Genomic DNA, 17954 nt, shown 5'->3' with positions numbered 1-17954 from the left:
AAGTTCCTGGAGTGCCAAATAAGACCTATGATTGGCTCTTTGGTAGCCTATATGTGGACTGGCAGTCTACAGAAGGCTCTGCTTGACCTGTTTTTTATGCAACCAAAACTTGCCTCCAAGCCAGGAATTCAAAAACAAGCACCTGCTTTGAGACCACTGGGAGCAACATCCACGGGTTAGTGAGCAACATGTTGTTCATGAGCCACTGGTTGGGTATCACTGCTGTAGAGTTTTTTTATTGGGTTTGGCACCATTGAATACATACAAAATGCTCAGGTTTTGGGCAAAATCACCCCAATTATAAGGTTTCCGGTTGGTTTCCATGAAAAACACATGGCGAGTGGGTCTGGGTCATGGCAAAGTTTTAAAGTGACGTCAATGGTTAGGGTTGTGGACAAAGATCCACAAGAAAGAAAATCATAGGACTCACTGCTTGTGGGGATCTAACTTTTGGGAAGAGTCAGGAGAGGGAACTTCCATACTCTGAGATCTTGGCAACAATTTCTTGCCTTTTGATAGAGTCCTGCACGGAACCAATTTCTAAGACCTGGACCCGACCCAGCAACCAGCATATTTAGCCACTTTGATCCGCAACCCGACCCACAACTCGCTTTTTTTGTGGGTACCCGACCCGACCTGCAGGACTCTACCTTTTGATTCTATTTCACGGACTTCTCCTGGCATCTATCCAGTGATGTCACTACATTATTGTAAAAGTTTTCCATCACAATGCCCAAGATCTAACAGGTAGCAACCGTGATTATCCAGCTTATCATTTTTATATTTAATATTCAGTTTTAGGTTTTGTTTACCTCTGAATGTGGACAAAATAAGAAGTCATTGATGTTAGGCTGAAGATTTCCAGCCAAGTGACACACAAAAGTTACGTGTAACCTGTAAAATACATGCTCATAAATTAAGGCCATTGGTTATAAAAGGTACTTTCTTGCAGATAGGGGTTTCATCTTATCTGGGAAAAAATAGAAGCCTTCCTACAGTTTAATCTTACTTCCCTATTATTAAGATTGGCATCAAGCATCGTTTTTATGAGCCAGGCTGATAAAATACCGACCAGGTGGCAACCCTACTTAAAGGGTAATCATCTTCATGCATTTATACAGTGTCAACAAATTACAGCTAGTGTTTTCCCATTGTCATTACAAATAGGGAACAGTAATAAAAGGTACTTTCTTGCAGATAGGGTTTTCACCTTATCTGGGAAAAAATAGAAGCCTTCCTACAGTTTAATCTTACTTCCCCATTATTAAGATTGGCATCAAGCATCGTTTTTATGAGCCAGGCTGATAAAATACCCACCAGGTGGCAACCCTACTTGAAGGGTAATCATCTTCATGCATTTATAGTGTCAACAAATTACAGCTAGTGTTTTCCCATTATCATTACAAACTAGGGAACGGTAATCATACAAAGTTAATACCATGATTTAGAAATGTTTTCTACTAACATTATTAGGAAATGCAAGGAATCAATTTTACTCAACATCATTATAATTTGCAGCTGTGGATCTCGTCTTTCTACAATAATTCAGATTTAATTCCCACAACCACCAAAATTTCAACTAACTTCAAACACTTTTTTTTTTTTGTGGAAAATTAAATATGTCTGCTTCTCTACCACCCATGCTAACATTCCTAGGTAAAAATGGTAATGCAAGTGCTGTGCCAAACTAGGTATTCAGCTGCGGCGCCAAATCTCCTATCACATAGGGTCCTTTGCAAGTTTGGAAGGCTGAAGACTGCATACATAGCCCGATCTGATTCTCGGACAACTGGATTCGTGGTCAAGCTTGCTTAGAAATTGACAGGAGGCTGTTGAAAAGTGACTGTTCTTGTACATTACATGGGCTGACTGGCTTCTAAGTTTGTTCAAACGAGGTTGATTCAGCATCATTTATTTATGGAGCTCCAATATATTTCACAGCACATTACATCGGATATACATAAGTCACATCCGTCCTGGCCCCAGTGGAGCTTACAATCTAAGGTTCCTATCATTAAAGTCCCCATATTCACACACACTATGGTCAAATTTTATAAGGAGCCAATAACTTGCCTGTATGTTTTTGGACTGCCTGGAGGAAAGTCAACCAAACATGGCCCCATGTGCAGTACTTTGCTGCATAGCCATAGAATGAGTGGTGGCGGTTAGAAGGCCTCCCACTGTGCTTTGCAGCCGGAGGGGTTAATAACAAGTATGTTGCATTCCAACTATAAAGATTCCAGTACACTTAGAACAGTGTGGTCCTGGATGCGTGTGCTTGAGGGAGGGGGGCCCCACACAATTTCCTTATAGCTACACCAGCATACCGTACTGTCAGGGGAAATGTGTCAGGATAATTACCAGCATTCCTGCGCTTTTATACAAGGAGGCGTTGTCTCTTCCTTAAGACTGAATTGGTTAATCAGAACAAAGCATGCAAAGTCATCTATAGCAAACTATCCTAAAAGTTCTCCTGTTCAGATCCCACAGGCAGATAAGTCTGAAGCCTACACGTTTAGTTTTTATTAGGGAACCATGGTCTTTTTGCTGCTAGATGTATCCAAATGTATCATTAGGGCCCCAGACACATGGTGTTAGGGACAGAGTTCAACAGCCAGAACTAATTCCATGGTCCTGGTCGCGGCTCACTAATCCGCCTAGAACAGTCACCTTTTGCTTCGGGAGGACCCCTCTGCTATACGGGTGCCGCCAGGTCTTAGCGTGAAAGGACCAGGGAGAGAGTTCTGAGCAGGCAAAGGAACCGAACGTAGTAATTGAACAGAGAACAAGAAGCTTGGTCGTGAACAGGCCGGGTCAAAACCAACGGGAGAGGCAGTACAGATTCAGTAAGCAAGAGAATAGTCGGGCTCACAGGCCGGGACAAAACACACCAATATCGCAGTACAATGCAGGAACCCAAGAGAGTAATCAATAACAACCAATGGTCAGGACAGGCAGCAGACTAGACGAAAACAGGGACAGGCAGGGTTAGCAACAACTCAGTACACACAATAGAATACACCCAGGAACTTATGAAAAGACATTTACGTTGGACAAAGTACAAATGGCGCCTGCCTTTAAAATAAAGCAGAGGACCGCTGAGTGAAACGCAAGCCCAGAAGTAGCTGTGCACATCATGAATGGGCAGAAGCGAGAGGCAGGCGTCTGCAATCTAGGCGTGGGGTACCAACGACTAAATAACATCCTTACACATGGAAACAATAGATTATATTTATCAAAGAGTGAAACCACAATTTGCCACACAATTCATCTTAGGGACATTTCACAGCTATCAACTTTTATAGGATTTTGACATTTATATTTAATATAAAGTCTGTTCTATTTTTATCTTTTGATAAATATCCAATATAAGTTGGTGAGAGCTGTGTTGGTGTCACTACATAACAAATAGTTTGGTCATCCAAAATACTGAGCATCAGAACTGTTCAGGATACTCCTTTTTTCAGGTTGGAATTTTAGAGAAGATATATTTTTCTATTTTGCACTTACAGTTGGGACAATTTTGGCCTTGCAAAATAACGTAAGCTTATTTCCAGTGAGGGGAATTTAGTATTATACAGCTACGTGTTGTTTATCTATACAGAATGTGTACTATCCAAACATATATGCTTCACTTACTGTTGGGGCATTGCTGGCCTAGCAATCTAAAGTATGGCTAATGGCTATTTCTCGTGTGTCGGTCTGAAAATCTGATATTGTATTGCTGTGGATTTTTGATCAGGAATCCGACATATTTAGTAGTGGCAGGTTCAGGAGACGGGGGGCTAAATCAAACGTATTTGAATGTAATAGTGTTGCAAAAAGTTTATAATATCCTCTCTATATAATGATGGAATATATGTTGGAAAAAGCACCCAAAACATTATAACATTCAGTTTCATTTAACACAAATGTGTGAAACTTGGGACGGTACAAAAATGGGTTCAAGCACTATAAAAAATTACAGGGCAGAATGAAGTTGCAGTCTGCCACAGTTGCTGTATGAATATACGCCATTCATTAAAGGCACTCCTTAAGGTCCCCATAGACGCAAAGATCTTTCGTTGGTGATCGATTTCAGTGCAATCCGACCAGTCAAATATAGTGAGGTTAGTGGGAATTGTCCGACATCGGTCAGAAAATTGATCGGCCAGGTTTAAAAAATTGTATTGGTCCCAGTGCAATCTATGTTTGCAGGGTCAAGCAGGTAGCAACCTTTTTAGTCTTTTTAGTTGATGGACAAATAATCGTGGTCTCACGATAACGAAAAGATCTTTTAAAAATCTTAACATCTATGGCCAGCTTTACACTTCCACATGGTAGTCGCTTGGTCAAACCTGCTCCTTCTTGGAATCAAGCATAGTATTCAGGGATACCCTAAAGCTACCATCATCTTGAAGATGGGGTTAGCTGCAAGGTTCCCACAGTGACCTGCTTCATTTCACAAAGTGAACTAACTGAAGTTTTGACAAATCAGCCGCAACTGCATCAGAAACATTGCCACATCGTTGTGGCCATGATTACATGCTGCATTGTGGGTAAAAAAACATGGCACCTTGCCCCTGAAACGGCACTTTGCACACTGCGCCAGTCAGTAAATGACTCCTAATATGCATTTCTTACTTGCTACACTTACTTGGCTTATATAATAGCCAAACAAAAGTCTTTAGTGTTATCTTGCAATCTAACAACAGGACGAAAGAAGAGTTATGCTGACCCAGTCTACCCAGAATGATGAATTTGTATTAACAGTGCAGTTTAGAATGTTGTTTTCAACAGGTAAACGCTCCCAGGGTCAAGTATATAAGTGGCAGAAAACGAGAACCTCAAGACACTAATGAGTTGATAAATTTCATTGGAGAGCACAGATTTGAGGCCTTCGGTGTCTAAGTGCAATAAAGCAAAAGCAATGGTTTTACTTTTTTTGTACACTCAAATCCAAAAGTCAAATCCAAATCTTTAAACATGGGGCTGGAATGAATTCCAATATCTAAAATGAGTCAAAGAGGGGAAATGGCTTTGGTGAGAGCAAAAACTATTAAGGTATTTCATTAAGTGACAATATTCAAACAGAAACGAATGTACCCAAATGCTTGTCAGGAGAAAGAGAGGTTAAGCGAATTGGATTTTCGACTGCAAAGCAAAGATGCATAAAGGAACTGTTCCACCCTGCTGCCATTGTGCGGGAGTTTCCTGTGACACTGTAAGCATTTCAGAAATTCTCATCACATGCACTTTGTTTTACTCGTGGATCAAAGAACACATCATATTCTCTCATTTCCAAATCTAAAAGTCCCTGTAGTGACAGAGCCACTTTTCTTCCTGAATATTCTGCTGATCTTGGCTCACCCAGTTGGGTCAAATAATGGCTTGTGACTACACCGATCAATGTTAATTTAATAAGAGTGTCATTTGGTTTTATTGGTGTACATGTCTCAGACTAAACCTCTAGGCTCCAATGGTATTTAATTAATATACTTATTGTTTAAAGAAAATCTTGTGCTCCTCTTCATTTTTTGCAGTTGTGATGATTTGGACTGGCCAACAACGGGAGGTGGCAAGCACCTATAGAACTACTCCAACGGAATTAGTCCGTGTGACCCACAGATAGAATGGCCTTTTTTCTTTACTATAATTTGCCCCTGATGAAGACCTTAAACGGTCGAAGCGTGTAGGGCCAATGTTTTGTTTTTGTAACTTTTGGATGGAATAAAACGGATTGAATTCTATTCTTCTCTTCAGTGACTCAGTTGGGGAGTACAGTTAGGATTGCACCTCATGTTTATTTTGCTGGGAGTGCACCTTTTAACCCTCTTGTTTTTAATAATGGTTAAATACACTGAGGGATCACCTAGTGTATAGCCACCTAATCATATAGTGGTCTTCCATGTATTTCAATATTTCAGGTGTAAAGAATCACAGGTTTGCTAAGGAATGCCCTCAAACAGCGGACAGGGGCATAACTTTGTAGATGGCTACAGTCATGTGGCATCTGTCCCCTTGAGTGCTGGTGGAGCACACAACTCTCTGTATCCATTTAAGGTTTGAAGCTTTTCTCTATGCAGGGTACCTGTAGAAAGTGCTGCTTGATGTGCAGGGTTGGAGACCAATGTGTATTGGGCATGACCTCAGAGAAAGATGAATCCATGAGGACCGGCTGCAGATGTCTGATCAGATGCAAAGATATAATTTGCAAGAGTGAATGATGCCAGATTCACAACTTGAAGCCATGTGCCACTTGTGCTTTTTTTTTTTTTGGATTATTAAAGTAAACCTGCTGCTCAGCAATTTGTAACATAATGCAATGGTATGGAAAATATTACTAAAGGTACCCCTAACAGATTTGCTTACCTTCGACCATCTGTGGTTTTTCAAAAACCCGGCAGCTTTTAGTCAAAAATTTGCTTGTGAAAAATCCAATCAGGAACGTACTCATTTTCACATCAAACTTTTGCCTGACAAGTTAGTTGAAGGTAAGTATATCCTATCCCTAAAGCTGGCCATAGACATGCAGATTTAGCCTTATGTCGGAAGACCGATTGTTCATTGCAATCTTCCGACCTACTACTAACCATTCATATTAAATTAAGTAGTAAAAAGAACAAATCAGACGATGTTCTGTCCATGAATTGACAGAAAGCAATCGTACAAAAGTCAACTGACAAATAGTAGTGACAGTCACCCATTGATATTGTCAAATAGGCAATACATGCAGAGTTATTATCGTTAGCCGACAAAAATCTTCTAACCTGTCCGATCGATTAAAACGACCTTTCCCCACGGTACGAAAAACACACATGCTCGCCACTGGTAATACAGGTACAGGATTGTGTGGCCAAAATGCTTGGGACCTGGGCTGTTCCAGATAAAGGGTCTTAGTTATTTGGACACAACATTTTTCCTACCACATTTTTCCTACCATGGTTATCAGTCGTTTAGTAGATTAGGTTAAAATATTTCTGTCAGCTAACGATAACTCTGCATGTATTGCCTATCTAAAGATATCAATGGGAAATGGTCACTACTATTTGTCGGACATAACATTCATACGATTGCTGCCTGTCAACAAGTGGCCAGAGAATTGTCTGATTTGTTCTTTTGAACTTTATTTAATCTTAGGTAGGTTGGGAGATTCCAATGACTGATCGGTCGCCGGCCAAAAGAGTAAAATCTGCACATCTATGGCCAGCTTTAAACTGGACATACACAGGCCAATATAATCGTATGAAACATCGTTTCAGATGTGAGCTCCAAATGATCCTACGGACATAACTTTCATGCGATTGTTTTCTGTCAATTAATGGTCAGAACAGTCTGATTTGTTATTTTTCCTACTTTAATTCTACAGTTCAAATCTGAATGTTTAGTTTTGGATCGATGCGTTAAAATGTACAATTGATATCCAAACGTTTGCCATACAATGAATAAAATCTTAACATGCAAGGCTAGCGAAAGGCCAATGGCACAGTGCGGATCAAAATCATGGTAATGCCCTTGCCATCCTGATAGAACTAAATGAAAACTGCTTAAACTGAACATAAAGGTAGAGCCAAAATGAATAAGCACACTCTTTGCTCCAAGGTTTGCCATTCCTTGCTCCATTTAGCTGGCCATACACAAGCCACTTTATTAAGCATCAACTGCTCTGCAATAACAAAGTCAAAGCATTGATACTTTTAGAGCAAATATCCATCATTTTGAGAGGGAAAAGCACTTCATTGTGAATGAGATACCGGTTGATTACTATAACCATATAAATGTACCAGGCTGCAGGCTATGTTTATAATAAGATATAGATGGTATATATTATATATAGTGAATAAAGTACCCCCTCTTGTAAAATAAGGATATTATAAGTTACCGAGGAGTTCCATGACCATATAAAAACACGAGGCCGAAGGAACTTCTGAGATGACTTCTAATATCCTCATATTTTTCAACATTGGGTACTTTATTTTTTATAATACACAAGTTTGAGTGAGTCCTGTGACATGAAATGACATTGCTAAGCTCTGATTATAAAGATATAATTTATAGGGCATTCATGGCTCTTGTGTATTATATATATATATATATATATATATATATATATATATATATATATATATATATATATATATATATATATATATATATATATACATACATATACAGCGCATAAAGACAGTATCTAGTATCATAAGTCAAAGACCAAATTGAATAGCCCATTTATTAAGGCCACAGTAGCTGGAGCATTTAATATGCCTATTTTCAGGAGAGTTTTTGCATTTCCAAAATTATAATTGCGGGTGAGACCAAAGGGCTCTAGATAGCCATCAATAAAAATAGCTAAGCCTTGAATTCCGAGACCAAAATGTAATGGAGATGACAAGATAAAATAGGCTCTGGCTATGCAGCTTAGCGTGAAAGCCTCCCGTCTATTATGTGGCCCCCTGAAACAGTGCACAGAGCTCGAGTATATACAGCCTACTGTGCACAGGAATGCAGACGGATTAGCAGAGTTAAGCTGCAGACTCTCCCCTCTGCCCCCCGAGGAAGGAACTTGTACACTGTATATACATATACATGTATGTATGTATGTATGTATGTATGTATGTATGTATGTCAATGACTATTTTTATTTTAAATGATGCAATAGACAATTAAGCAAGGGAAAAAAAATTGTAATTCATATGTTGAGCATGGGCTCTCATTCCACATGTGTTTCCACATTGTGCTTTCAATGTTTTTCATATTAAACAAGCAGGATTTCAAACCAGAGATCAAAGCTATACAATGAGGCACTATTTACTAGATTACAAACGAGTAAATTAAACCAACAACCTAACTACCAGCTCAGTGAATTTTCTCATTCCACATGCAGAGAGTACCAAGGTTACAATGCGTTTTAAGTGGATCTTGTGCTCTTAACATGAGGATTATTCCCAAGTGCCTGAATAGCATTATTCTTCCCTTTTATTGAAAGGGCCCTATCTTGTCCGGATCATCCCCCCCAACACCCACGTACCAAAAACAATATTAATTGAAAACTGTATGGCCAGCTTTACAAAAATGGCTTTTACAACTTGATCTTATCTAGTTGTCGTGATTTACAACAAGCCACCTGGAAAGTGGCCAAGAACCTCTCCAGGCCTACAACATGCCCAGTGATGATCTTCTCAAGAAAAAGAAGCAAATAAGATGTTCTATCACAATCCAAACAACTAACAAGTTGCTGCTGAATGTTCAAGGTGACCCCAGACAAGTGACTTTCTATTACTGTGCAGTATCGGTTGTTATCCCAGACGTTTTGTGTTCAAATCTCTTTCTAATGCAGTTTGCTCAGCCCCTATAATCTTACAACAATGTTACAACATACACAGAAAAAACACTGTTACTATCATCCTACAATTGATTCAGGGGGAATCCGGAACAGTAAATAAGGTTTCAATGCAAATGGCACTTTGCTGAGCCCCAACCTACTGTCCCCCTCCAAGCAAGGCCAACCCCACAGTCCGGGAACGGTCTCACTGGACATTGAAACTGGACTCTTGGCTTTGTACATCACATGAATGTATTGGTCTTGGCATAGGGCATTGAACATTCAGCAGCACTTGAGCCAAACATGTTCATACCCACTTCATTCCTATTTGTACAGATGCATGTTTCGGACCTCACTTTCAGTAGTTTTAGCATTTAAGGAGGCAGTATACCCCATTGTTCAACACAAGTGCAACAAATAGGGCTTGTTCTGAAGATACTTTTTACTGTAATTAGGAATAACCTGGTTTCTATTATTTCTTGAGCTAAACTGGGCAAACATGGAAAATGAAGCTACTCCATGTTTTGGCCTTGCAAGGTAGTAAAAGGGTAGAGCACTCAATAAGATGCAATTGTTTTAAAAAAATATACTATTTAAGCTAAAAACTGCATGATGCAGCATGCCCCCACCCCTGAGATATTCATTTTAAAGATGAAAAGCCTACCTGATCACATCCTACATTCACCAGCTCTTGTAGCATCTGTCGATTCACTTCCACGGTCACCGGGTTCCCGGATTCGTTGGCGAAAGGCAGCAGGGAGTACCTGATTTCTCGTAGAGCCTTTTGATAGGGTGCAAACTTTGCCGGCTGGCGGAGCTGCTGTTGCTGCTGCTGCTGTTGCCTGGCACCATCCTTGCTCTGCAGAACTTTAGGGTCCAGCAGGGTTTCGTTGGCAGGTCCAACAGGCAATCCCTGGGTTGAAGGTTTGGGGGGCTGTTTTAAGCCCTCACGTATTTCCTGCAGTCTCTGCCTGCTGTTGCCAGAATATGTAGTAGCAGGAAAAGTCTTTGGCCTCATGGCTAATCCAGTTTAGTCTCTACATACACTTCTTATTGCCGTACTACTGCGCTTTATGGAAAATGACCCCCGTTAATACATCCACGGTATTTACGCATGATGTCTACAGATTAGTTGCTCTTCTTACTGCCGAATGACGAAATTCACAGCTCCTCCATGGTTCTTTTATGTCACAGATCCTCATTTTCAGCCTGGAATAAAACATCAGTTGAGATGAGTGTGTCACGGTTATTAGAGAATGGGCCTTCTACAGCCTCTCAACAACTCTCCTCCTTAGGACAGGGTGCCTTATTGCGAGGAAATCAAAAGCAGTGCTGCCATACTGATAGTCAGTGCTATGGGCATGTAGCCAGAGAGTTAGCACTTCATAGAGGCTGTATCAATGGACATGATGTTGCACAGTGTTAGGCTGCTATACAATAGTAGGATCAATATGGAGCATAGTGGAGGTAACATCCTAGGTACTGCTAGTTCTCGGTCACATATAAGTATCCTGTAAGCAGCAGATTTAACGCTCACATTGACATGTAGGTACATAATCCCAGAATTGCATACACCTATGAAATGTTTTTCCTGCACATCTTCTTTCAATTACACCCACACAAGTTATTTCCACACGCTCAGTAACGGGTCAGTGAGACAGGTTATATCCACATCTGGTCACATTCTTCCCCAAACATTCGTACTGGTGCTCTCTGCCCACAAGCAGCATTCACAACACTGCCTTTACACACTTCCCCCTGATGTTAAACCCATTAACTGTCAATGCACACATCCTACAGGCTAATAAATGGCTTGTCAGTCTCTAGGCTCCAACCACATCCAATCACCCGCGTGCAGACATCCACTCTGTATAACAGGGGTGCAACCTATGGCTCAAATGCCTATTCTGATTAAAGGGGCAATATACAACTAAAACGGCCATTATTTTTTTTTTGCCATACTAAAACACTTATTTGAAATAGGTTATTTTCACTGACTTTAACCCTTCCTTCCTTTATAAACAGGGCAATTTGTTCAGAGTATGTATCTTTAAGCAAACAAACATCTCCGATATCTAAGCAGCAGCCTGATTATCAGGGGCTTCTCAATGGACTGGTGATTAGGTTCATCAGAAAGAAAACAGCAGGAAGTGTAACTGGCTTCATATTCTTGTTTAGTGCCAGAAATAACAAAAAAAAAAACGTATTTCTTAATTAAACCAATAGGCAAAATCTATGTTCGGCACATGCCCTATTCATTCACTTCATGTTGAAAAGAGATGCATATGTCCCTTTAAACAAACTTTTACATATTATACATGTTTTGTTTATATACTTTGCATTCCTGGTCCGGACTACTGAAACTATGTAGCAGAATCAAGCTCTTCAAACAGATTTTGAGCACTGACCTGCTAAAGTGTTTCATGAAGTCAGAGAACAAGAATGAACAAGAATAAAAAAACAACAAATTTTAGAAATCAACGATAATGTATCATAAATGTCTATTGGAAAGTTGCTTAGAATGACATGGTCTTTCAAAAAAATACAAAACAACAATGTTTGGGCACCAAGAAAAGACAACTTTCTGGGCTCCATGTTTTCCTGACCTCCAATAAGGGAAAAGGGCATTGTTGTTAATTGTAGTTCAGCAGAAGTCGAGCAACTTTCTTGCCTATCATGGGTTCCATACCTTTTTCTTTAACTAGAGAAATCCAGGGAGTGTATCTTTGTTGTGCCATTCATCCTTGCTCACTCTCCGTTTTCATTTACTCTTTCTCTATCAACAACTGGGTGCTAAGAAGTTCTGAGCAGTTAGAGGATGTCTACAGAGTGTTGACAAATATTAAATCCAAATAGAGAAGAATGCCAATACCTGTGGTTGCAGCAAACGGGGTGATCCCAAATTTATTCAATAGTGCTATACAACACTTTTCAAACGATCAAACGTTTCGGGACTGCATGGCCCTTCCTCAAATATTAAATACCAGTCCTAACAAAAGTCCATGCAGAAGAGTCAGGAGCTTTGAACGTTACCTTGGCTTGTCTCCCAGAGCTCCTCGTGCTGGCGCCTCGTTATTCCCAACATACTCTGCAATTCCACAGAATCAGCCTTTCCAGATTGTAGAGAAACGCAGAAATAAGACGGCTGCCTTTTTCTTTGGGATAGTGCTGGAGGTTCTGCTTTTCCTCCTCCTCTGCCGCCTCCTTTTTCCTCTTGGCGTCAGCTCCTCAGTCACAGAGGCACATTCCAGGCTGGGGAGAATTTACAGTCTGATCAGAGATCCTAAGCACAGGCATAAAAAAAACTCATGTGCCTTCCATTCATAGCAAATAATATGGGCCTGGACAGCAAAGCACTGAGCTTTATTTTTATTGTTGTTTCCTACTGAAGAAAAGCAGCCACCCTCTCACATGGAGAAAACACAACCCACATGGAAAACACATGGATATAAATGCAAAAACAAATCCCTCAAGATTAGCACTAGGAACAGTGACCCCCCCCCCCCCCCAGATGCTTTGAGCTCAAAATCCCAGATGTCCCACCACTGTGGCTATGGCATAGTAGTAGGGAGACATTGTACCTATAGTAACAGTGGTATAATAGTCTTTGGGAAGGGAGTATGGCTGTGGGATAGCAGGTATAGCAGGGAGAGATGGTGCCTATAGTAACAGTGGGATAATAGTCTCTGGGAAAGGAGTGTGACTGTGGGATAGCAGGTATAGTAGGGAGAGATGGTGCCTATAGTAACAGTGGATAATAGTCTCTGGGAAGGGAGTGTGACTGTGGGATAGCAGGTATAGTAGGGAGAGATGGAGCCTATAGTAACAGTGGATAATAGTCTCTGGGAAGGGAGTGTGACTGTGGGATAGCAGGTATAGTAGGGAGAGATGGTGTCTATAGTAACAGTGGTATAATAGTCTCTGGGAAGGGAGTGTGACTGTGGGATAGCAGGTATAGTAGGGAGAGATGGTGCCTATAGTAACAGTGGATAATAGTCTCTGGGAAGGGAGTGTGACTGTGGGATAGCAGGTATAGTAGGGAGAGTTTCAGGAGAAAAATAAAGTATAAAGCATAAATTGTTTTTGTGCGGAAGGGGGGTAGAAATTTTATACTTTAGGCCTGAAAAGGCACTATGGAACTTACAAGTTGCATTACTCTGTACGTTTACATGGAGTAGGTCACATTTAAACTGTATGATGCACAGGACTATAAATTGAGGCAATTTTGCTTGACATAAAGCTTTTGAATCATTTTGTGTCCAGCAACTTTCCAGTTTGGAATTTTAGCAGATATGTGGTTGCTAGGGTCCATGTCCTAGTAACCAAGCAGTGGTGTAAAAGGAGAGGGCCTGAAGAGAAAGAGTAGTAAGAATTGTAGCCTCACAGAGGAAAAGATGGTTTAGTTGCAGGAGTCTGAGATACAGAACAACAAGAGAGCACTGTGGGAAGCGGGGAAGTAAATAATTGCAGAACTATAACTTATCAGACATGAGGACCAATGGAAAAGTTGCAGAGGAGAGAGCATAGGAAAGTAGTAGTAGAAGTGTGCTGGGGAGTAGAGGCGCTAAGGCCATGCTGTCAGTGCTGGGAACATATTAAGACTCGTGCAGCCAGGAACATTACGTGTCATTAGCATGTTCCCCGGGACTCCCTCTCCTGTGCACCCCCATCCCAACATGGGACGCTCTAGCCAGTTTACCGGAGTTGCGATCGCTGAAGCTCAACAGGCGGTTCCCCCCGCAAGTCCGCTTCTCTCGAGGTGGCCTCACTGCTCGTCACCGCCGACAGACTGCAGCGGGATGGACTTGGGCGCCCGCCGCATTGTTTGCATTCCATTGCGGTCACGTGGAAGCTCCCGCCTGCGTCATCGCTGTGAGAACTGGGGATTGGAAGGTGTAAAACGGGGCGTGGCTTTTCGGAATCCTAATTTTCCTCTCTTCGGCCTGTGGCGCGGATAACTTATACTGAGTATTAGAGGCCGCCTGACGGCTTCTCTCATTTACCACAACTGCACCTTTTATCCTACCCACGGCTCCAGTATTCTTAATAATTAGCCCATTAACTTGCCAGCAGCCTTATTTCATTACGTTAATTAGCCTTTTCCGCCCCAATACTGTAGAAGCCCTCCTGCCTTCCACACTGTCCCATCATAATAATAATAATAATAGCTCATGTTGCTGTATGTCTGTGGTTAGTACCGCCTCCAGCAGCTTTTTATTGTCTCATACTCATTAGAAGTAGCGACAGTGTTGCACGCAGCATTATCCCTCTCCCTCTGATGGAGCCGCGCCTGCACCACGTGACCTTGCTCCTTTATGTGGAGGGGCTGCAGTGGCGCCACGGGAGGGCGGGGCACAGGGAGGTGACAGACTCAGGTGAATAACAGTTTTCTTCTTTCATCATAAAAACTGACAGCAGAGGTGAATTCTTGAAAAACCTTGATCTGAATGACAGGCGAATGATGTACAAACCTCAACTCTGACCTCAAACAATTATGAGGAGACAGTAACACTCTTTCAAAACTACCCTGATATTCACATTATGGACATTTTATTTACAGTGGCAAAGAAATTCTATGTTTTATCTACCTTTCAACATGTCGTCCCAAATGGTGGCGCAGTCCCCCCCAACTACTTATAAAGGAGTCATTGGTCAGGGGCTTTGTTATAAGGGGGTCGTTTGTCAGGGACTTTGTTATAAGGGGGTCGTTGGTCAGGGCCTTTGTTATAAGGGGGTCGTTTGTCAGGGGCTTTGTTATAAGGGGGTCGTTGGTCAGGGACTTTGTTATAAGGGGGTCGTTGGTCAGGGCCTTTGTTATCAGGGAGGCATTGGTCAGGGACTTTGTTATAAGGGGGTCGTTGGTCAGGGACTTTGTTATAAGGGGGTCGTTGGTCAGGGACTTTGTTATGAGGGGGTCGTTGGTCAGGGACTTTGTTATCAGGGAGTCGTTGGTCAGGGACTTTGTTATAAGGGAGTCGTTGGTCAGGGACTTTGTTATAAGGGGGTCGTTGGTCAGGGACTTTGTTATCAGGGAGTCGTTGGTCAGGGACTTATTATCAGGGAGTCGTTGGTCAGGGACTTTATTATAAAGGAGTTGTTGGTCAGGGACTTTGTTATAAGGGGGTCGTTGGTCAGGGACTTTGTTATAAGGGGGTTGTTGGTCATGGACTTTGTTATAAGGGGGTCGTTGGTCAGGGACTTGTTATCAGGGCCGCCATCAGGGGGGGAGAGGGGGGACAAGTGTCCGGGGCTGAAGGGGGGCCCGGCAGTGCTGCACTTTTTGAAGAGCCGGGCCCCCTTGAACGCTCCGCAGCCGTGCCTCTGCTTGCGAAGTCCCGAAGAGGCAGAATGCGGAAGTGCCGAACATACAAAGTCCTAAGCAGCGGAAAGACCCGAAGTCACGAAAGGAGCCGACACTGAAGTCCTGAAGAGGCGAAAAGACCCAAAGTCACGAAAACAGCTGTAATTAAAGTCCTGAAGCCACGAGTTTAATGCTACTGACACCAATGTGGGTTTTTATTTAACCCCCTGGCCACCAATGTTTTATTTTAAAAAATATTTTATGGGGCCCCAATTTTTTTTAACTTGTAAGGAGGGCCCTGGCGCCAATGTTTTTTTTTTTTTAAATAATTTTTGGGGCCCCAATTTTTTTTTAACTTGTAAGGGGGGCCCTGGCGCCAATGTTTTTTTTTAAAATAACTTTTGGGGCCCCAATTTTTTTTAACTTGTAAGGGGGGCCCTGGCACCAATGCTTTTTTAAAAAAAACTTTTATGCTGGGCCCTGGCACCAATGTTTTTTTACCTTATAAGGCGACCTTGACCATCAATATGTGTGGGGGAGTTACTTTTTTAGTGCTGATGTCTGTGTGGTCTTTTTAATTGTGATGTGGAGTGGGCGGGATCAGGGGTGGGGCTTGGGTGCCAGGGTGGGCAGGGCCCGAAAATTTTGTTGTATGGGGCCCCCGTGATTTCTAATGGCGGCCCTGCTTGTTATAAGGGAGTCGTTGGTCTGGGGCTTTGTTATAAAGGAGTCGTTGGTCAGGGGCAATGTTTCAATCAATGGGATCAAATGTGAGTGTGGGAGACCCAAACTTATTTGCAGAATAGAAATCTGGATCTTCACTGTTTGCACTTAAAGGAAAACTATACCCCCCGAACAATGTAGGTCTCTATAAAAAGATATTGCATAAAACAGCTAAAACCCTGCTTCATATAAATAAACCATTTTCATAATAATACACTTGTGCCATTGGGTAATCCTAAATTCGAAAATTGCCATTTTAAAAACTAAGGGCTTGTTAGGTCACATGAGCCAATTAAAAGACAGAGTTCTGTCTTTTGCTTCCCCACTTCTTCCTGTTACAGTTAAGAGTTGTAGTATTTCTGGTCGGGTGATCTCTGAGACAGCACACAGACCATCAAAAAAAAGGTGGTTCAAGGCAAGAGATGTAAGAGAGTAATATTTACTTAAATATATATATACTAGTGTAACACCTATTTGGGCTGCATAGCACACAAATAGTTAAACTGTCCAGCTAGCAGTAGAAGCACATAGTAACATAGTAACATAGTAAGTAAGGTTGAAAAAAGACACATGTCCATCGAGTTCAACCTTTTTTTTTTTTATTAACTACCTATCTGCCAGTTGATCCAGAGGAAGGCAAAAAACCCATCTGAAGCCTCTCCAATTTGCCACAGAGGGGGAAAAATTCCTTCCTGACTCCAAAATGGCAATCGGACTAGTCCCTGGATCAACTTGGACTATGAGCTATCTCCCATAACCCTGTATTTCCTTACTTGCTAAAAAGCCATCCAACCCCTTCTTAAAGCTATCTAATGTATCAGCCTGTACCACTGATTCAGGGAGAGAATTCACCATCTTCACAGCTCTCACTGTAAAAAACCCCTTCCGAATATTTAGGCGGAACCTCTTTTCTTCTAATCAGAATGGGTGACCTCGTGTCAGCTGGCAAGACCTACTGGTAAATAAAACATTAGAGAGATTATTATATGATCCCCTTATATATTTATACATAGTCATCATATCACCCCTTAAGCGCCTCTTCTCCAGCGTGAACATCCCCAATTTGGCCAGTCTTTCCTCATAGCTAAGATTTTCAATACCTTTTACCAGCTTAGTTGCCCTTCTCTGTACCCTCTCTAATACAATAATGTCCTGTTTGAGTGATGGAGACCAAAACTGTACGGCATATTCTAGATGGGGCCTTACAAGTGCTCAATACAGTGGAAGAACGACCCCCTCCTCCCGTGACTCTCTGCCCCTTTTAATACAACTCAAGACCTTATTTGCCCTTGATGCTGCCGACTGGCATTGCTTGCTACAGCCAAGTTTATCATCTACAAGGACTCACAAACAGGGTCAGGTCCTTCGCCATGTGGAAGTGTTCCCTCTATGGTGTAGTGCAACTACATCCCCCCCAGGCTACTGTGCACACAAAAACAACTTGGGCGCCAGGAGGTTCTTAACAATCAGGAACGGTTTATTATGCCAAAAAGGGCAAATAACCACAGGTTTCAGTACTCACGCAGGAGGTTGAGGAAAACAGCATATTGAGAGTTCACACAGAACAAGGCAGGCTCACACAGAGAGTACACAGGCAAATGCAGTACAACCTTTCCCTCCTGGAAGTTG

General features: G+C 41.8%; 1 protein-coding gene across 3 annotated transcripts in view; it reads right to left on the bottom strand.

Moving 5' to 3' along the window:
* lats2.L (large tumor suppressor kinase 2 L homeolog) overlaps positions 1–14568 on the bottom strand; it is a 42097-nt gene extending 27529 nt beyond the window's left edge. The window contains exons 1-3 of one of the 3 annotated variants that reach the window (XM_018247738.2): positions 14001–14568; positions 12335–12553; positions 9966–10510 (exon numbers count right to left, since the gene is read on the bottom strand). In XM_018247738.2, the coding sequence (XP_018103227.1) occupies positions 9966–10319 (354 nt within the window). In that variant the 5' untranslated portion in view covers positions 10320–10510; positions 12335–12553; positions 14001–14568. The other 2 variants (XM_041582669.1, XM_018247740.2) reach the window with 2 other exon arrangements.
* Positions 14569–17954: the final 3386 nt, after the last annotated feature.

This window comes from Xenopus laevis, chromosome 2L, assembly GCF_017654675.1.
Source record: "Xenopus laevis strain J_2021 chromosome 2L, Xenopus_laevis_v10.1, whole genome shotgun sequence".
Classification (NCBI taxonomy): domain Eukaryota; kingdom Metazoa; phylum Chordata; class Amphibia; order Anura; family Pipidae; genus Xenopus; species Xenopus laevis.
This window is presented reverse-complemented; position numbering and strand designations above follow the sequence as displayed.